The sequence below is a fragment of the Perna viridis genome, chromosome 7 (assembly GCF_037379345.1).
Source record: "Perna viridis isolate PV_CMFRI_1.1 ecotype Kerala chromosome 7, ASM3737934v1, whole genome shotgun sequence".
Lineage (NCBI taxonomy): Eukaryota > Metazoa > Mollusca > Bivalvia > Mytilida > Mytilidae > Perna > Perna viridis.
In genome coordinates, this window is record NC_142451.1 from 13,931,121 (window position 1) to 13,953,527 (window position 22,407).

At 34.1% G+C, this 22,407-nt stretch overlaps 2 protein-coding genes across 2 annotated transcripts; one reads left to right on the top strand and one right to left on the bottom strand.

Moving 5' to 3' along the window:
• Positions 1 to 943: 943 nt before the first annotated feature.
• Positions 944 to 3,615, bottom strand: LOC148611413 (uncharacterized). The gene is made up of 2 exons (XM_088591982.1): positions 3,441 to 3,615; positions 944 to 2,816 (listed from the first exon to the last, which is right to left on the bottom strand). Exon 2 carries the CDS (start codon positions 2,793 to 2,795, stop codon positions 1,539 to 1,541), a length of 1,257 nt encoding a protein of 418 aa, XP_088448108.1. The 5' UTR covers positions 2,796 to 2,816; positions 3,441 to 3,615; the 3' UTR covers positions 944 to 1,538.
• Positions 3,616 to 7,453: 3,838 nt separating this feature from the next.
• LOC148611414 (small ribosomal subunit protein uS7) lies at positions 7,454 to 20,000 on the top strand. Its single transcript, XM_088591983.1, has 5 exons — positions 7,454 to 7,508; positions 10,287 to 10,410; positions 10,828 to 11,037; positions 18,926 to 19,153; positions 19,889 to 20,000. The coding sequence occupies exons 2-5, from the start codon at positions 10,300 to 10,302 to the stop codon at positions 19,955 to 19,957; spliced, it is 618 nt and encodes a 205-aa protein (XP_088448109.1). The 5' UTR covers positions 7,454 to 7,508; positions 10,287 to 10,299; the 3' UTR covers positions 19,958 to 20,000.
• The last annotated feature ends 2,407 nt before the right edge of the window (positions 20,001 to 22,407 follow it).

Here is a 22,407-nt window from a genome sequence, read left to right on the forward strand (position 1 = left end):
TCTGAACTCATTTTTGTTGAACAAAATTCACTTGAGTACAAAACCACGAGAGTCCCATTCGGCGCCCCACAATTTATAACTGGGGAAAATATACTAACATTTCCTGTCTATGAAGTATACATTTCACATATGATCCTTTTCTGTCGTGTATGTGATTTGTGATACTGTCAAAATAGCTTCTCCGACTGGAGTATACCACGCCTTTGTTGCTATCACCACTACAGCAAGTGATTTACTTCATACATGAAAATGAGGATCACAAGGCATCGATCAATACTTGATTTGTATATATAACCTCAAACATTTTTATTAGAAGTAATGTTTATTTATATCACCAACTGCGATGTAGAAAAATCGCTGAAGCAGTCACGGCAATCAATATAAAGATTTTATGATGACGTCATTTGAATGATATAAGTAACATTTAATGGATGACAGATGCTCTGTTTGTCGATTTCGTGTCAACCAGGTGCTGGGTTTAAATGACTCAAAATGTTTATGTATCGAATAAATTGAAATATTGTGTTTTATATCAATAAAAAGAATAGAAATTCGTCATAACAAGAGAGCAAAATAAATCATTGCCAAAAGCAGCAAAATAGAACAAACCACTGAAACATGTATTCCACGCTTAAACAACACAACACATTAAAAACAAGAACAATTGAATCAAAATAACTAACAAACAAAATAAAAAAAAGAAACACAAATACATAATGGGGTCCGCGAAAAAGTGAGTGAGTGAAAATGAAAACAATTTGAAGCAATTAACCAAGACAAAGTACATGAATATCAACCGAGATCAACGGAAAAGATGGAAAGAGCAGGAACGAAAGGATAAAAAAAACCTTTGTTACGGAGTTGAAAATATATACATTTATAATATTAGTGCTCCCTAGCACGTTGTCGTATGATTTCATCACGTCTTCATGAAAATCTGGAATTTGCAACTAAATAATTTTATTCAAGAAATGGAACTATAACAATCAGGCGCCAGCGCCGAAATAAATATCAACTATTGCTGAGTATATTGGATTGAATTATTCTCTGAAAGACAACATCACAAGGTGACCTTGTGAAAGACGCAACGATTGTAACTTCTACGGCCAGTATCTTGTAAGTTCTCTCGATCAAGCGTTAATTGTCAGTTCTCGAAACTCATATATTTGATTCACAACCGGAAGTAATAATACAATGAAGAAAACGTTATAAATGTAACGCAGGAAGGGCAGCCCAGAAGTACGAAAACATGTCAGTACTAACATCCCTAGCTTTAAAATATAAATGTACTAGCTATTTGCTAACACTATCACATGTAGTAATCACAGCTTCGAAGTAAAAAAAAATGTCTATATAAGATTATTTACAGTTTTGATGTAATTGTTTAAAATTTTCGACTAAACAACGTAACTTAAAGCAACAAACAATGGGTATGGAGCGAGGCCTTATAACACTAGCTCATTAATCTTTTTGTGATCCCATTGTTTTGGCATATTGAAAGACTCCCGGAAAAGATGTTCTTTACAATTAATCAGTGCTCAGTGAGGTTGCTTTGTTTTACGTCTCTTTTTACGCGCATTTCTTACGAACGTCTGATCGCTCTTGACAGATGAGGCAGAGGAGTCCGAAAACAACATTTCTTGGATTCTTTCTCGCATTAATCTATTGTATAATTCCTGGCTTTCTCTGTCAAAGGACTTCATTGGATAACTTTTACATTTAATGGCTCGATCATTAACCCGTTTTGTGTCTCTTTTCCTGTAAAGTTGCTCTGTTCTTCTGATCTTAAGTGGCGTATGAATTTCCGCAACCACGACATGATCATTTGGGTTCAGTGGTCTTTGGTCTCGAGTTGAATAAGCGTACTCAGAACTACTTTGTTCATCTGACGAATGCATTTTATGGATATCTGAGAGTGATTTAGACAAAAGTTTATTCCGTAAGTAAAATGCCGGATTATCTACTCCACTATGCTGGCGTATTTTGGAAGAAGTATCCGATGTTCGTTCGGCACCACTTAGACTGTCATCACTATGGTAACGCCGGTGTGTTATATCTAAGTTTTTAATTTCATGTTCAGAATCATCTGACAATGTAATCACAGTAAAATCATCATCTCTGTTTGAAGGTACATATCCTTGCATATAATTCAGTTTGTCGACTACAGTTGAGCTGCGCCTCAGTTTTGGTCTTACGTCTTTACTGGATGTCTGAGTATGAGACGAACTGCTTGGTATCATATTCTCTATATTTTCAGGTGGCAAAACTTTAATAAGACTATTTCTGTCAGCTTTTACTAGACTTGACGAGTTACACAATATGTTATCATTAACATCTTTGTCGAAACTACACGCTTGAATAGAATGAGAACTCTTTGGTGTACACTGACCACGTGATATAACAGATATATTAGAATTGTTTTCTCGTCTATTAGAACTTCTTGATTTTCCTGTCAGTGATTCACTACTACTTCCTAGATGAAATAGAACAGGAGGGTTTATTTCTTTGCTGAAAACTGGACTAGACGGATCTCTGAACGTCATTTCTGCTGATATCGCTGGTCTAGCAGTAACTGAACGGGACGTGTGCGGTCTGTGTCGAACAGTTTTCGATATGATCCATCCTTTAGTTCGTACCATCGTGTCGCGGCACTTTTTGTGCATCACAGCAACGATCACACCAAAAACTATCAAAACACTTAGAAACGTACCAATAAGCAGATATTTATCCCTCTCTGTTTCAGATAGCCCTAAAGGTGGTACGATATGTGGGGGACGCGTCGAATTTGACGTCATTACCAATATAGGATGTCATACCTGCAAACAGAAAAGAGATTTGTGTACAATTAAAATAACATATTCATTGGTAAGCTTATCAGAGCGAATCCTGTATCATTGGTAAGCTTATCAGGGCGAATCCTGTATTTCGGGTTAAAATTGCGTAAATAGAATGAAAGGCCGAGCGAAGCGAGGTAAGATAATTTTTGGGGATAGAATTGGTGAAAAAATTAAGATTTTTTTTTTTATAAAAATGAATTCCCAATTTCAGGGATGGGGGCTTCCGCCGGATCCGCCCCATCACCTATGAATCCGTGTCTGCTTATAAAGTAGAAAACACTTAGGAAGTGTACACTTTGTGTAGTGTGACCACCAGTATTGACATTATAATCTGTATATTCCAACTGTCCTATACATGTACATTGTATAGTACCACCCTTTTCCAGACTTTGATATAAGAGGTCGCCTGCATGACAAAAAAAAAATGGAATTTTAAGTGTTTGACAGTTACAAAACAAAGAAACTTTTAAACAATACAATCATTAAAACAAATAAACAAAGAATCCTTGGATTTCTCAAACTTTACACCTCCTACTAAATACTAAATATGCATCCTACCTCTGAAAGGAAATTCTAGTAATTTTTCATTAAATTTAACGTTACCTTGTAGAGGTTTCGTTCATCAGAACTCAATCTTGTTGGTGTACGTGCTGAAATAAGTCAAAATTTCCAAAAAAGAAACATAATATTTTGGTTTACAATTGCCCGGAACTCGGTGGTCCATATTAGATGCATGAATCATACAGTATATTTTGTATTGTTGATTTAACATGACTTTACAATTGGATATTGATCGTAATAAGTATCAGGATAAACTTACTGTAACAGCTGTTCAACTTCAATATCACACATCAAATAATAAATATACGGACTATTCATTCGATTGGTAAATGTTTTGTCAATTAGGTCACTGGTACCGGGAAATTTGGATGATACATCGGTTCTTGGTATATGACAAAGCACCCACTTCTGGATTTTTTAATCGAAACCAGAATGTAATGTTTCTTTGGTGTAGGTCACAAATGGCTTCATTTTTGTATTTACTGAAATTGATACAAGATTTCTCGACCGCTTATATGGCAGCTGTGGGTTCGGGTCCAACAAATAGACAACCCAATCTTTCTACGGACATATCGTATAGCATAGTGTTTCAGGTCGACTATATTTCTCCCCACCACCTGATTGCCGATTCCAATACTGCCAACGAATACTAACATGATAATATTCAATATGCATATTTTCAATTTTATATTTATGTTTTCGATAGAAGAAAATACTTTCCGCTCTCATGTAATTCCTTAATCAATGAATAACTCATTACTTGATAAATCATATCAGATTTCATTTATTTTGTTTATCAAAATTTGCAATATTACAAATTTCAAAATACCTGAAACGTGTTTATTGATATTTCATTCTTTGTATTACACGTGCAATATGATTAAAATTAAATCTTTAATTACGCTACCCTTGACTTGGCACATGTCAGATCGTGTATTTTAATCAAATTTTTGCGCGTGGTACAACATATCGGTGATGGATTTGGCTTCCTATACTTTTGGAGTACTTCTTGTGTACAATAGACCCTTTTGTGGTAAGTTGGTGAGCATGCTCAATATACACTTCCGCGTGGTAGGGCTTGAGTAGCACAAAACAATTTTCCTCGCAGAAGTGTACATTGAGCATGCTCTACGCATGCTTATCGACTACCCCACTGTTAGCACAAAGGATCTATTAATTTTTGTATACAATTATTTTTTAGATTTAGTTCGTCCTAAATATTTTATTCTAATACTACTGATGAGAGGTTATTCTTTAAAATACGTATACAGCATATCTAAATTTACAATAAAGAATTATATTATTGAAGAACGATGGGAGTAAATTGCAAATACATCATGTTAAGAAATTGTTTAACGTCTACTTTTTAACTGTAGATTTTCTGTGTTTTCATATGATAGCGGCATACAAAGAAACAAATAATATTGTGTGCACACACAAAAAATATATTTCGCGCACAAAATAACCATATCATGTGCACAATATTTTTTTTTGTTGAGCACAAAATATTATTTTTAACTTTGAATGTCCCTATCAGGGCTCCGTAATTAACACTTCATTTATCCAGACATTTGAAATGAAGAGATAACAGTAACCTATGTCCCAGTACATCTAATTATAGTGTATCCATGCGACATGGGATGGTTACCTCTTGATTTTCTGTAGAAAGAAATAGAAACAAAACCATAGATAATAATGAACAAGAGGCTCCCAGGAGCCTGAATCGTTCACCTGGTTAAAGTTTGTCTTTCAAGGGTAATAAATTTAACAAGAAGTTTTTGACTCAAGAAGACTTTGGTAGGACTATCATAAGGATCATTTCAGCGATTGAAATTTTCTTTCTGTCTATTCTATTTTTTTAAGATATTGGCTGAAAACTGTTAAAAAGTCATTTTTCATCTTTCAAGGGCAATAACTCTTACAAGGAGTCGCCTGACAACCTTGATCCATGAAGACTTTTGAAGGCCTTATAATAAGGGTCATTTCGGCAATTGAACTAATTTTGCTAAACCTAACGGTTTTGGAGATAAATGCTAAAAACTACTGTCTAACCTCTTTGTTCAATTTTTAATAGTGGTGGCCATGTTCTTCAACAGATCAAAAATCCCCACATCAGTTCTATGTAGGATACCCCAAGGAACATTCATGCCAAGCTTGGTCACGTAGTGTAAGAGGAGAAGATTTTTGAAAGAAATATCATTCAAAACAGCCAAAAAATGTCGAAAAAGGACAATAACTCCAAGATGGCTTTACAGATTAAAATGAAAATTTGACCACAGATAGATCTCATCATGCTGAACGCTTTTACTCTGTCAGAATTTGACTATGTCTAACGATTTTTGTGATATATGCGAAAAACTATTGTCTAATCCCTATATTCTATTTTTAGTGAAGGCGGCCATGTTTTTCGACGGATCAAAAATCCCCACATCAGTTCTATGCAGGATACCCCAAGGAACATTGACATAAGTTTGGTTGCAATAGATCAAGTAGCTCACATGGCCATTTTTTTCCGATATGCTGAGTGTGTCATCTAACTATATTGTTATACAATAACATCGAAATTTTTTGACAAACGTTATTCCTATTTGCAGGAAAAATATTTACCTTCGGATTCCCTTTTTTTGTAGAAATGATTTGTTAAGTGTAAACTTCTTTTAGTCGTCTTGAATAAAAAAAGTCATTCAGTACAAAACGTTTTCCCTTCTCCTTCACTCTTGTGAGGCTGACTTTATAGCCTACCTGATCTGAAAGAAAGAATATCGTTTAGTCAGGTCCTATAATTTCAGTTTTCACTGTATAGATGAAGTATTATCGTTAAGCAATCCTAGTTACGAGAATTTGATACATTACATCTATCATCAAAGAACTTGAGATAAAGGATATTATATGCGGACACTGTAATGTCAGCCTCTTATCTTGACCTAGACTTGGAGATCGATGGAATAGGAAAACTATTGACCAAACTATACGACAAACGTGATGACTTTTCATTCAGTATTGTCAAATTTCCATTCATCTGTAGCAACATCCCTTCATCACCTGCGTATTGAGTTTTCATATCACAACTCATACATTATGCCAGAGCTTGTCGTAACTACACAGACTTTTTGTATCGCGTTAGACTTCTTACAATTAGGTGGAACAGGGTTATGTTGCTACAAGATTGAAGTCATCACTATAAAAGTTTTATGATCATCATCATGAACTCGTGTATCGTTACGGCGTATCCATCTGCATCATGAAAACTGATTTTGTTCATAGTGTCATTGTTTTCCTTTCCTCTTTCGTCTACCCCGGACTTGACTTTTATGAGCAACTCGGCAGGTGTTTTTAGAAAAGCAGAGGACACTTACCCTACCGGTGCATCTTGTCCATGCTCCCAGTTTTTTACAGGAGTCCAAGTTGCTCATTCAATTTTGTTACTTTGTATGTATTATTTTATTTATTAAATGTTCTTTGTTGTGTTTGTCTGTTTTTTTCATGTCTGGTCTTTGTCCCTGGGAAACATTCTTTAAATTCTTGCTAGAATCTTGGTTCCCTTGATTACTCATTTACATTATCATATGAATGAAATAATAACAAAATTACCGAACTCTAACCCGGTAAAAGTCAAAAGGAGTATTCAAAAGGAAAGTCCGTATATCAAGGCAAGAAACAGAATGGAAATAGTGGATTAAACCTGGTTTATTACGGTCAAAACTGAGAAAGGGGAGATAATTCTAACTACATTTCACCAATTTCTTTACACGTTTCTTGTTTCCTTAAGTCCTTGCAAAAAATATCATCTTTGGAAATTTCAGATAAATATTCATTGATGATGCTATATAAATATGAATTTAAAAAAAAAACAATGATATACAAAATACTCAACGACTACCTACTCCAGCAGTGGTAGAAGCAATAAAACCCCCTAGATCAAAGTGTCTGTGGGTCAGGGTATTTAATAATTTGGTTCTTTGACTAAACTGTTTAATAATATTATACTTATTATACAAAGAAATAAAAGAGGCGGAAACATCCGACATTGTGTTAACTTTTATTGTACACACCCTTCTTCCACACGTGTAAACCCCGTTCCGGTCTTTTCCACTTCCGCTCACCCACGGGGTAAGCAGCATGAAAATGTTAAGTCCCAGAAGTTTGCAATTTTCTGCGATATTTTCTTGGTTTCCACAATAAAAGTCATAGTTCTGAAAGGCCTTTGTATAGGTTACATACAGGTGTTTGAGTAATCGCCGAAGAGTGGCTAGTCTGACTGTTGCATTTGTTAAATAATGTGTATATTTACGACTTGAAACCAAGTAGTATTTATTGTATCAAATAACCATGATGATTAATTCCTGTGATATTTTCGAGTGTTGCGTGTGGTGTGCTTGTAGTAGTATCAGTTGTTACAGTCTACAGAGCATAGTTGGTCAATATTTTCAGTCTCGGGCCAAGAACTTAGCTGATGTCTATGGACTATCATCTCAAAGGTTCAATTGAAATTTGTACAATGGATCTGGCCAATTTTCGCCAAACAGAAAATTTTCAACATATTTTGTAGCAGATGAATCGTGTACTTCTTAATCATTAGTAGTGCTCACCTTTAGAAACTAGCCTGAAGCCAAGGGCTAATATAAATTGACTCATCGTCTCATGTAGTCCGAATTTCCTCAGACCCTGCAACCCACTTTTTTATTTGGATATTGATATGTCAGGTTGGGGTCAGAACGATGTGCCATACAAAAAGTTGGAGATTTAGCGGTACTGCGGAGTATCGCCCTTCAAACGCTTGTAATGACTTTCAAGTTGAAATTGTGCATGTCACACCTACCTAGTTTGATTCTAGAATCATTTTCCTGTATGCTGATACCAAATTTGCTACAAAAATTACATTTATTACTGAAGTTTCGATAATTTTCCACGAGAGACCCTGTTTTGTTGACATTTTGAACCATAATAAAGAGTAGTCGGAGCTTGTTACTTTTGGAACAGAATGGAGCAGAAATGATTTTTAAAACCGGTATCTAACAAAATATTTCAAAATTCCGCTGATAAATTACGTGTCTGCTACCCTACCTTTCCAAAAGTTTTATCCAAAAGTTATTTGCATACTGTTTTGTCCTGTCGTGACCTTTAACAACCAGAAATGATATAAAAAATCTAGCAAAAATACTGAAACCAGCTTCCTGAGTGGCAGTGGACATCGAGCATTTTTCACTGACTGACTGTCTTACAGAAATTTGTTTTCACTGAAAATGCCTATTAAACAGTGCATTTCCATTATCCTTGTCCATTTAGTCATGGTGAAATTCGTCAGACACGACTCAGGGGCTGCTCTGGCTTCCAAAATTCTGTCACCAGAAAAATTGCCAGCTGTCATTTTTTGTCGCCAGTTTTCAGAAATTAGAGCCAAAGGGTGCCAAAAAAAAATAACACTTTTTGTAATAAAAAAACAAAAAAAAGACAGTATAAGTCCACTGATAAATTATCTTTGTCAATTCATCAAAATAGCCTCTCCATTCATGACATACATGTACCCAAGATTCACTCGATGCATGTATAAAGCAGGTTTTTTGCTTTAGTCTGTCACTTTCATATGCATATAATAAAAAAGTACTACTCCAGAAACAGGTTTTTTACTTATATCAAAGACTATATTACTTTTCTCATATAGTCAATGATTTTAAAACATGTATACCTTTGTCCTTTATGGGCTAATTTATCTAATACAATATAATTTATTTTTTTTATTTTTAACAACTTGATTCTTTTTCTCAAGTGATAAAATTTCTATCAAACTACATTTTGTACCATGGACCTGTTTAATTATCTTGATATCTGAATAGCATTTCTTTAATAAGATTTTGGGAATCCCCATTCTATTTGTTTCCCACTTTTCCTGCCAAAAAAGTCACATGGCAAAAGTGTAAACAAATGTCATCCATTTTCTTTTACTAATTCTTTCATTTCGAAGTATTGACACTTCCTGATGGGATAATCATTGTTAATTGGATTTAATTTATTCTGTTATTAGGTAAGTCTGTTTCTGGATGTATTACATGGTTAAACACAGGGATGTGAAACTTGTGTGTAGCCACGTGCACATGGCCTTAACAATGTTTACTTTTGACCAGATGGTGAGAGTTTTGATTGGCTCAATAATATATTAACTTGACCAGATGGTGAGAGTTTTGATTGGCTCAATAATGTATTAACATTTGATTGACACCTCCCATGAGGATATTGTCAGTCACGGTTGTCTGGTCTAATTACCTTGAATTCCCTTCAGTCGTAACTTGGTCATAGTCAATTAACTCTGACCACGTGTCAACACAAAATTAGAGTGTATATCCGTTGCTGATAAACTTCCTGTCCATTTTAATGTACAAAACCTAGGCGCCAAGAAAATCGCCAACTGGCTATTTCTGTTGCCAGATAAAATAAAAAAATCGCAAATTGCGACATTGGCGAAGCCCAGCGTGACCCCTGATGAATGGTACTTTTAGCCACTGGTCCTGTAAAATATGCGTGATTTCTGAACCAGATGTCTGGTATGTTTTTTTTTAATCAGACATACCTCATCCGGAACTTCCGGTTTAAAGATGGTGTCCAAATCGAGGCAAATTTAAATTGGATCAGAGAAATTATTCCGCCATTAGTATATAATAAGGATACCATCCCGGGAAAGCCCTTAAAAAGGAAGCTTACAGATGCAGAGCTTAAAGCTTGTCAACAGGAATATGAGGAGTATTAATCCAGCATGGAAAGTTGGCCGTCCATGGCTGCTTTTTTTCAGTCCAGCAGAATTTGTTAGATTGCCAGACCAAATGTCTGACAGGTTGAAAAATGATTTTGCCAGGTCTGTCCATTTTTGCTTACTACACATTTTTTTGTTTGCAGGTAAAAGTTTAAAATGACTGAAACTTGGGATGAGCCAGCGACAACAGTTGCTGAACTACCTGAAATAAAATTGTTTGGTAAATGGTCATCAGATGATGTTCAAGTCAGTGACATCAGTTTAACTGTAAGTGAAGAAGGTTATGTAGTTAATAGTGTATACCCCCACTCAACAAATGAGTGGTATTTTGGATTCCCATTTACAATTATCTTCTCACAGTAGATGGATTGATTTCAAATTTGTTATGTGGCTTTATACAGAGGGGTCATAAATTGTAAGTGATTTTTGATGCTGTCCAATGTCAACTTCTTGTAAGAGTGGGGGGATAGTTAGAACCATAAGATGTGTAACTTTTTTTCTCTCTTTTTAAAACAACTTTCTAAATTTTAAACCAAAGTAGCTTGAATATGGTCTTTTGCCCGTTTTCTTAGTATATTTTTCATGTAATTTGTTGGTCATACTTTACTTGGAACTAAATGAAATTTAGAAACAGTATACTTAACACTAGTATCATTTTTTTAGAAGAAATTGCATTTATTTTAGGATTACATTGCAGTCAAAGAGAAATATGCTAAATATCTACCCCATTCAGCTGGAAGATATCAGATGAAACGTTTCAGAAAGGCCCAATGTCCTATTGTAGAAAGACTTGTCTGTTCTCTGATGATGCATGGGAGAAACAATGGCAAGAAGCTGTTGGCCATGAGAATTGTAAAACATGCTTTTGACATAATTCATCTGTTGACAGGAGAGGTAGGTTGTTCAATTAATGAGAGTAATTGAAATGGGAAAATTTAATTAATAAAAAAAAATGGTTTATTTAGGTCCCCTTTCCACATGGATTTCTATCTGCATTCCTTATTCTTTAGGGGTAAACTTTATTTGCCATGCTATTAGTTTCAATACTATGCATTCTTTAACTTAAGTTTTTGATTTCTTTGTTGAATGTATATTTCAATTGTTAAGGTATTTCATAGTGATGATGAAAGGAACTTGCCCTCTCTTACACTTAAGCATGATTGAGATACAGTTCCAAGTTAGTGCTCAACTTGGTCTGAACTATGAATTGTGTAGATAAAATTACAGCTAGTGACCGCAGTTAAAGTTATGCAAAAATTGTGGAGAAAGGACTGTTAAATATACTAGTATATATATCCAGAGTTGCCTACCCTTATGAACTCGTGATTTACCCAGCCATCTTTTGCTCACATGGTTGGTTTTTTTTTTTTCAGATTCCATACGATTTGGCAAACTTTACAAAAATTTTTGGATTTCCTGATTTTTATTGTTTGTCTTTTTATTTGGCTCTGAAACTATTGTACAAAATGGTCATTTCTTGTTTCAAAATAGCCATAATAAGTAACAATGTCCAAATGTAATTATGAAGAAAATTATGATGCTTCAGCTAAGAAAAAGCTGACCCAATGGTCATTTTGATGATTATCATGTATGATATGAGTGGTTTTTGTCCATAAAATCAGCTTTTTAGGACGAAAATATGAACTTTATATCTCAAATTAGCATTATTTTAGTTGAACCTTACTATTTTCATCAGAAAGGGGTAAGAAAGTCTGCATGTTGTGTGTTTTAACATAACATTTCATCATCTTTTGAATATTATTTCACAGGGTTGGGTATAGCCCTGTGTTGAAAAAAAAAATTTAACATGATTATTGAAAATAGTCAGATGTGATTATGGATATAAATTGATGAAGTTTTTCCAAACACAAAAATTCGGTGGTAATTTTGTTTGTATGGCTATTTGTGGTGTAGAATATTTTTTAAATTGAAACTACATGTACATGACCAGTGTCTGACCTTCACACTTCTTGTCATCAGTCTATTCAAAGTCTTTTTGAAATGCTTTATTAGCTATAAGTTTTCAGGACCAAATGTATAACAGAACAGTCGATAACTGATTCCTGATTAAAATAGTCGAATCATTTGACCATTACTATTGAATCAATCAGCAAAACAGCTAAGGCTTTAGAAATCTCATTTCCTGTTGCATGTTGCAAATTTCTTAAATGTTGGAGGTTGAATTCATTTTAGCTGTGGGAAAGACACTATTATGTCCAGACTTTCCTGTTGAATGCAGATGATTTCTAAAATTTACAATCCCTAACATTGCTTCCTCTTTCTGTAGTAGAAATTGACTATTGTGTGTTTTTGACAGTCAGCAGAGTTTGTGAAAAATGGTCAGTCCTGACTGACATAATTTTGCATTATTTGTTCAGAACAGGCAAAATTTGTCAATTTTGCAGTAGAGATGTTACCTATGACTGACAAGACCACTTATGATGTGTCAGTTTTCATATCCTCGAGTCAGCTCATACATAGTCTGTGAACTCTTGATCATAGTAATGATGAAAGGAACTTGCCCTCTCTTACACTAAAGTATGATTGAGACACAGTTCCAAGTTAGTGCTCAACTTGGTCTGAACTATGAAGAGTGTAGATGAAATTTACAGCTAGGGACTGCAGTTAAAAGTTGCATGAAAAAAAATTATGTTTGTTTGTTTGTTGGGATTTAACGTCCGAGCAGCAATATTTCAGCTTTATTCAGAATATGAACATGAAATTGATGATAAAGTGAACATGAAATGATGATGAAATGAAAAAGGGATGGGACACAAGGACAATGGGGTCGACAAATTTTGATTGCCACTGGAAATAGGGAGAGATGGGTAGGGTCAGGCAATTTCACCTCCTGTGGCGGAGCCCTATGGTTCCTACTCCGGGAGAATACCACAGTAGGGTTCTTTAACGTGCGAGGAACTTGGCATCTTTCCCAACACGGTGTACCACTATGGTTTGCGGTCAAGTTTTCCGTATATTAGCATGACAACCCCAGCATGTAACACGCCAGGGGTACCCCATTCCACCACCTGGGGCACACATCCCAGTTGCTCTGTGGGCAGAGCGCCTTAGCCCCCTGCTAGGGTTCTGAGCACTGTTTAGTCGCCTTTTACGACAAGCTTAGCGCTGCTGCATGCCTATTCTTTTAACACCCGGAACTGCACGGGGACGAAAAAATTTAACACTCATGTTAAATGAGTAAAGTGAAACAATGATCCTTATGTCTGTTGCACTTTGTTTTTTAATGGAATTACTAACAGCTCGACTTTGAACTACATGGATTATATGGTTTGATTTTCTGGATTTTTTAAACAGATTTAATGAAGTAATATTTTCTATAATTGTTATATAGTGAGTTCATCGAGAACTACATAACTTCACTAGTTCACATTTCTCGGATTTTATGGTTTTAGTATTTGAAGGTCAAATTAATACAGGTTATTTCATTTGTGCCAGTCTTATTACACTACTTGTGCCATACTGTGTGTCTATCTAGACATACCTTTGTTCAAGTCTGAGAACATTGTGTGGCATTTAATTTTTCTTAAGGATAAGCTAAAGTCAGTATCCTTAATGACATGTTTTCATTCATAGTTTTAAATAACATTAGCTTGCACTGCATTATACATTTAGGAACAGAACTATATGAATTTCAGACTTCAAATCTTGTTTTTGACAGCTGTATATTTATTCTAAAGTATGTTACATTTTTGTTGTTAATGTTATATAGAAGTTATAAAACCTTTGTTCCTTAGTTTGACTTGTGCTTGTGTGTTATGTGCATATATAGATGCATTAAGCAATGTTTCAGTGCTTAATTTAATGTATTATTAAAACTATGAATGAAAACATTTCATGAAGGAATGTCCTAGATATTGACTTAAGCAGAACCTTGAGGTCTTATTTAAAAAGTTTTATACTTAGGCTTGACCTCTGGTGTGTAATTCAGGAGGCTTGCTACTCTTTAATCTTTGAACTTTGAAAGCTTTAGTCACAAATTGATTTAAATAATTTCATAGTAATGATGAAAGGAACTTGCCCTCTCTTACACTACAGTATGATTGAGATACAGTTCCAAGTTAGTGCTCAACTTGGGCTGAACTATGATTCTATTTCTGTGCCTTGTACAATTAATGTATTGGGGTTCTAAATGTTTGATTGTCCTTCTTGCTTGGTTTTTGGATCGTAGTTTGCTGTATAACTGATGAATGAAAGCTTTTGATATTGAAATTAACATTAAATTTATTGTTTAGGACATATTCTTTTTCACTTGAAAATTTTGAAAGTTGTTGATAGCAGATTAAACTTCTTACAATGGGATTACTCCAGCGATGTTCTTCATGCAAATTGTAAACATGTCAATTATTTGTTTACTGATGGTTTGGAATAAATCAGTGTATGAAATAATTTTGTTGAAAATTTAATTTGTGTCTAAAAATTTGCTTATTGTAAGTACTGTATGTGATATAATGCTTGAAATCACTTGCATGAACACTTGATTCTAGTAATGATGAAAGGAACTTGCCCTCTCTTACACTACAGTATGATTGAGATACAGTTCCAAGTTAGTGCTCAACTTTGTCTGAACTATTATTCTTACAAATGAAGTGTAGATTGTGCAAAGCTTTTGAAAACTCAGCCTAGAAAAATCTGAAAGTTGAAATTGAATCATTCCATATTCTTAATGTCTTTACAAAAGTTTTCAGTGTAATTGAATATTGTGTCTTTTATAACTGAAAAAGATTATTGTATTTTTCATTTCAACTACAGGTTTTTTAGAAAAAAGTTCATTTAAAGTATTGAGTTGAAACTGAAAAAATTTCGTTTAAAGTATTGAGTTGAAACTGAAAAAAGTTCATTTAAAGGATTGAGTTGAAGCTTCATAACTATTCATTGATTGAACTTGAAAAAGTTTTTGTCATGAAACCTTCCTTGGCTCAGAATTTTTTACATGAACATTTAAGAAGTTCTCTTCTTCTTTTTTTTTGTCTATAACTGTGATAGGTGATGTCTGTTTTGTTTTTTTTTAGTGGTAAATGCATTAACTGTATGTAAAATAACGTGTTAAATCGCTTGCATGAACACATGATTCTAGTAATGATGAAAGGAACTTGCCCTCTCTTACACTTAAGTATGATTGAGATACAGTTCCAAGTTAGTGCTCAACTTGGTCTGAACTATTATTTGTTCATTAAATTGTAAATGAAATGCGGAGCCATTGAAAACTCAGTCTAGAGAAATCTGAAAGTTTTAATTAAGTTGTATTATTCAACTCTCCAGACACGATAGCTATTGGGCCTAATACCCAAATAATTATTGTGTCTCATATTCCTACAACAGGTTTCGGAATTGTTAAGAATATAGCGCATCCCAATGCGAGGGTATTAAGGATTTAACATGTCAGTCTTCACAGGTAACTTTTTCAGACAGAAGCCATTCAGACTGTCAAAGTTACAAATTGGAACTCCGAATGATTTTTCAGTGGCCCGAAAAAAAATTGAAATTATATGAAAACATTTCTTTTTAAATCCTAAATCATCTGAATCTATGTCTAGAAATAAGAATATCCTGTTATAATGAAATTACATAACAAAAAACACTCATTCGATTCAGACTATTTAGATACATGTATGTCTAAGAACCCAAAAATAAACAACACAATAACACCCCAAAATTTTTGGAAGTCCTAAGAACATAATTTTAGGGACCCAAGGCTAAATTCAAAGACTGCATGTGCATGCTTTGTTACTGATATCCTTTGATGTGTATTACTACTTATTCCCAATCCTTTAAACCTTTTCCTACATTAGTACAAGAATTGTAGAAATTTTGCTACTGTTAATAGGAAAAGGTTAATCATGTTTATGTCAGCTTGACATTGTGTATTAGTTACTTTCATGGTAACATACAAAGTGATTGTTGGTTTCTTAGCAATCTGAAATATTCCCTAATTTTAGGTCATAGTAATGATGAAAGGAACTTGCCCTCTCTTACACTACAGTATGATTGAGATACAGTTCCAAGTTAGTGCTCAACTTGGTCTGAACTATGATTCTTTCTTAAAAATGATTTTGTCCCTAACAATTTCTGTAGAAGCAGTGTTCTCTCCATAATTTTTTAAAGATCACAGTGCCCATAGTGCATTCTAACTAATATTAATTACTAAAAGTACAACATTATATTTGCCTTGAGAGAACACTGAGGAGTGTAAATATTTATTGGTCTTAGACTTAGTAGGGTAGTGATGTCAGAAGGGTTTTGTAATTTAGACGTCTTTGCTTATTTATAGTAGACATTCATGGGGTTTGTTGAATTTAGAACTAGGTTTTTTTTTAACCAAAGAAAGAAAACATGTTATTCATTTTTCGACTTTTAACCTATTATGGCACACTGGTCTGACCACACCACTGAAAAATATCAAGGAGTTCTGCACAAATAACACATTGTAGTAGTTTTAACTGGGATTATTGACTAGATCATCAGGTTACTGACAATGAGCCTTTTGCTACCCAGTCATTGTATGTATTAGCCTCAGGGCTGAGGCTAGTGAATGTTGAACCCAAAAGATGGATCATTTTGTTGGTCAGTTTGATAACAACATATTAGGTACGATAGCTAGAACTTAACCCCCCAAAAAAAACCTAATTCAACGGATACAAATGCAAGGCATTGGAAGCTCTACCATGTGGAAATTGGAATGGTTGGTAAATTCATTTTATAAAGTAATGATGAAAGGAACTTGCCCTCTCTTACACTAAAGTATGATTGAGATACAGTTCCAAGTTAGTGCTCAACTTGGTCTGAACTATTATAAAAAGGAGTTTAAAACCATAGAAACCAATGTGTTGGTATGCTTATGTCCTATTTGTGATCCTCTGATATTAGATGCTGATTATTTCTAAACGAAGATTTGATTTTATATTTTGATTTTCATGATTTGCACACTAAGTGTATTTTTATAGCTTTTAGGGTAACAACAAATTTGAACATTCTTTTTTAATATGTTCTTTGCTAGTTTTCAGTAACTAGGAGCATTTTTTAATTGAATATCTCATTTTGTCTGTACACTTTAGTATGTTGAGGTACTCCATGAAGAGAATTGGATGTATTATTGTTTGTTGTTTCAGTTCATTTTTACACTTAAAAGGGGAACGTTAAGGCATTATGAAACTAGTTTTACCCCACTGCAGACTTGTGCATGTCCTCTGTCAGGAGATGTTTGTCATTAATGTGTCTTTTTATCATTTTTAAACTTTGTAGTTTATTTTAGACATGTGTCATCATTCTTCTACTGTGAATTTTATTACTTGTGCTATTTAGGCCTTTCAGAGCTTACTTAAAGGTGTGTTTACACTTGTTGAAGACATTTTCGTGATCTCTGAAAGTATTTACTATTTTGTGTTAAGGTTTTATGCTGGCGCTGTCGTTACATTTCACCATTTCTATTCCTGTTTTAATTAGCCCATGTCAATCCATAGAATTTTTTAATGTTATGTATTCACATTAAAAACTGACTAATTTAGCCACCTTTATTTCCTAAATTCTTCTTTGGTATAGTGTACCAACAAGATAATTTTAGGTTTCCCCTGTGGTAAATTTGTGACAATCACATAGAATAAAAGTCACTCCTTTATTACACTGTAGTATTTTTGAATGCAATTTATGTTCTACTCTCCATGATATTCATGATTAAATGACACTAATTTCAAAATTTTATGACTCATTTTATAAAGACTGCTAAAACTATGCTCTGTTTCAGTGTAGCACAAACAGGTCTGCTTTTGGCTTTCCATGTATTGAGAAATCAGCTGATCATTAGCACATTGAAGTACATCTGATCATGCAAAAAAGCTAAAACAAGTGATAAGATTTGAAGGGCTGAAGCTGGCACGCTGTCTCTACTACATTAAAATATCATAGTTGTGATGACATGAACTTGCCCTCTCTTATGACTATATGATTGAGACACAGTTCCAAGTTAGTGCTCAACTTGTTCTGAACTATGATACAAATGATTTATTTGTGCTCAAATATTGTACACATGTTACCAATTTGAATGTATAGTATTACACAAAATTTTGGAATGTTTCGATCAGAAAGCTTAGACCAAAATGATAAGTAAGTGCATACACAAATAATTGCAGTCTGAAATTGATATTGGTGACCTGCACTCTTCGTCAATCTTAACAGTTATAGTCTTAGAACAAAAATATTTAGATTTGTTTGTATGCTTTTTTGACTTTCAGAATTTTGACTTGCCCCTGGATGTTATAAATAAAGTATTTACTAAAAAGGCTTGTCACCTAAATGAAAGAATTTAAATTATCAAAACACTGAAATAAAATTTGTGAATTAAGATGATGTTGTAGTTATGATGATATGAACTTGCCCTCTCTTATGACTGTATGATTGAGACAGAGTTCCAAGTTAGTGCTCAACTTGTTCTGAACTATTAACATCTTCTCTTCCGTCCATCACTAAATACTTGATCAACTTCTTTTCAGTATTTTCTGCATTAACCAAAAAAAATGATGACATTTTAACAGGGGTTCAGATTATTGTAGGTCCAAGGTCTCAGGGTTTAATATAGACATGATTGACGAAAAGTTTTTTGCTCATTTTCCCTCTAGATTAGGACCTGTAAGTATTGCCAATAATAGAAGTGACACCCCATCTTTATGATTCTTCTGATCAATTTCATTTGATTGAAAGATACCAACAACAAAAAATATGGGGACACGTTTGTTTTTGTATCATTTTAGATTTAATCTTAAATTTTCAGAACCCATTACAAGTGTTGGTTAATGCCATCATCAACAGTGGTCCTAGAGAAGACTCAACCAGAATTGGTCGTGCCGGCACAGTCAGAAGACAGGCCGTTGACGTGTCACCTCTGAGAAGAGTAAACCAGGCTATCTGGTTGTTGTGCACTGGTGCAAGAGACACTTCATTCAGAAACATCAAAACTATTGCTGAATGTTTGGCAGATGAACTGATCAACGCTGCTAAGGTAATTGATAAAACTCGTTGTTGTATGTATATACCAAGGCTTCGGAAATTTTGACAGCACATGTTGGTCATTTTATCAAACTTGGGCAGAATAAATAAGATGTTTGTATTTGGTCTTTAACAGATAAATATTGCAATTTGTGTTATTTCATCACATGCTATGTCTATTGCAAAATATCAGAACAAGTAAATAAGGTCAGCTTCGTCCACACATGGACGTTCTATTAATGGTGCTGTACATATACCTTTAATTTAATTATGCAATCAAGTAATCAGTTACAGGTAAATCACAGTCACAGGTGGCTGCACATTGGCTAATATTGACGCACACCTATCATTTAATTTCAATAAACAATAAGGAGACTGGTAGACAGGATGCTTAGACACTAACTAAACCATGGAGACTGTAATTTAAAGGGTTAACAATTTTTATGTCTGATATTGGAAAATGGTGATCGGTCGTTAGCAAAATTTGTCAGTCTATGACCGGTATTTTTGACTGTTTCCGTAGCCTAAGTATATACATACATGTATGTATGTAAGCAATATTCACTTTAGGAATGCTTTGAGTACAAGTAAGTTACGTGGAACACAGTTGTATTGATAGAATCTAAAGAAAATTTTAGTTTTACTGCATGTTTATTTTAGTAAATTTTTGTCTGTTAAGAATGACAATGTCTAAACAATTATTTTAAATGAGGTCAGAGCAACTACATGTGTTTCTCTTTATTTTTAGGGTTCCTCCAACTCCCATGCCATCAAGAAGAAGGATGAGTTGGAACGTGTTGCTAAATCCAACCGTTAAATGACTGTACTGAAATCTCAGCTGAATAAAAGAAAAAAATTTAGTGTCTTGTGATCATGAAGTGAATTATCGTTCTGTGTGTTTTTATTGTCTTGGATGCCTTTACTCTGTTAGTTGTGTAAATTTAAGGTTGCATTTCTCAGTTACTATATTGCCTCTCACCCATTGGCAATAGCAGTTAATCCATTATTGATTTTAACCAAATAACATAATATTTTTTTATAAAACTTGCACTGATGCACTTTGAGTGGCAGATCTTTATGTTAGTAGGTCAAAGGTCAAATTCACAAATTCAAAATATGGTTTTTATACAGTGGCAAAACAAAAAATGTATGAAGATACCATGCTGTTATTGAGGTCCACTTGAGTTTATAGATCTCTTTGAAATTGCACTACAAAGTGCCAAATTGCAAAAGGAAGGTTGGGATGGGTTGAACAGCTTATGAATTAGGGACAGAAATAAGCATTATTATGTCAGGACACTAAGTGGATACAGTTCTTTGAAATCCATATCTCAAAAAGATGGCTGGGATTTTAGGGGTTGTAACTGGAAATGAAAAACTAGTCAGATTCTTATCTTTTGTTGATATGTGATCACATTAAAATTTCAGAGCTGTATCCAGCCTGAATGATATGTACATACTTCCCCCAACTGTTCCATGTTTGGCTTCTAAAGTTGTATCAAGCTGTGTCCCTATATCTTTTTTGTAAGAGAAAAGGGTTGGTGTTAATACACTTTTGCATGGTCTATCATCAACTTATTTTCCAGTTAATTTGGAGTTGACAGTATCATGTTCGATTAATCACCTATATATAGGCAGTAAAGGGGTTTATATAATCTTGTTAATTGAAAGGAATTTGTCTAGACAATCATGCTTCAAAGATTGATTCTTTCATTACTTAATTTCAATGTATAAGGCTCTGAGATACTAAGAAATGAATCATAGAAGTGGTAATCATACTGGTACACTTTCACATGTATTATACTGAATGCTGCGGAACTTATCCCAAGAGTTAGTTAAAAACAGTATTGGAGGCGAACACTTGAAAAGCATGACATTTTTGCAGTTTGATGTACAAGTCAACATATGCACATGTTATAACATATTTATGTAGTAACAAGTTAAGGTTCTGCTTAAGTCGTAATCTGACGTTACTTATATTATTTTTAGCCGTAATTTAAAAAAAAAAAAACAAGAATATATTTTTTTTAAACAGCGAAGTTTCTGTTAATGGATCATCAGAAATGTCTTGTATTGCGATTTCCAGGCTAAGTACGATAACTCGCGTTAAGGTTGCATTAAACGGATGCGATTGAATTGCACCGTTTCGTTCACAAAATTGATCCGGACTAATTTTGGAAAACAAAGATGAAAGGTGAAACTTTGTGGAATTATTGATTGTGAGTAGTAGAGCATTTGTACATAAAGAGACCAATACCTCTGAAGGTAAAGTGTTCAATGCATGGCTTAAGCTATTCGAAAATATTTGGGTTCTCTCTGCACCAACTGTTTTCAAAAATGCAAATTTCGCACGAACTTGAAAGAATCATGAACAAATTTTCATGACAAAATATAAAGGAATAGATATTTTTCATGGATCTCCATAATGTAAGGTTTTGAAAAATATATACTTCTACGGGAATGCGAATTTGCTCGAGTGTCGCAATATAGCTTCGTTTCTTTCGGGTTTTACAGAACTAAATGCTTAGATTATTTTGTCCATTAACCGTTTTCTTCTTGTATCATTATATACATCATCCTTATCCATTGGACAAAATATTTTCAAATCCTTTTTTTCATAGTTTGAAGGTGCTAATGCAAAGTCGATGAAAAATCGGTCAGTTCACGCCAAATTTTCAACTCTGTATCATATAGATTGACCTAGCGATGTAAGTCGGTATTGTTCTTAAGACAATTGTCTACAAATCTATACTACAAGTTTAAAAAGATTGTAATGTTAAGGCGGTAGACCAAGGTTGAGGGACACAACTCGTACAAATCATTGGAACGTTTGTATTTAGCATTATACATCAAGCATCAAAGTAACTTGGACTGGTTTCATTCTGTTTCAAGTGAAAGCTTAATAGGCATTGGTGAAATTGAATATGATACAAGTATATCACTGATTTCAAGAGTTATGTCCATTAACCCTCGGTCAACCTCCTGAAACATCCTTAAAAAATACCCGCTGTCTTTAGGAAAAAGATCACACTTCCGATACAGTATAGTCCTCCCCACAGGAGTACCGTCGTATTTTAACAATTAGAACTTTAATCCGCCAACTGTTCCACTTAAAAGATTTCATCATCAGTAAGTATCTGAAGCAATATGCAGTGAAAACCCCTTTTGGACCAAAAGGTGGAAGTTGCAAAATCAAGAAGGTCCAAGGGATCAATTAGCCCTAGGTCTTGGATAAATTGCTTTGGACTATACTTCTTTACGTTCTTT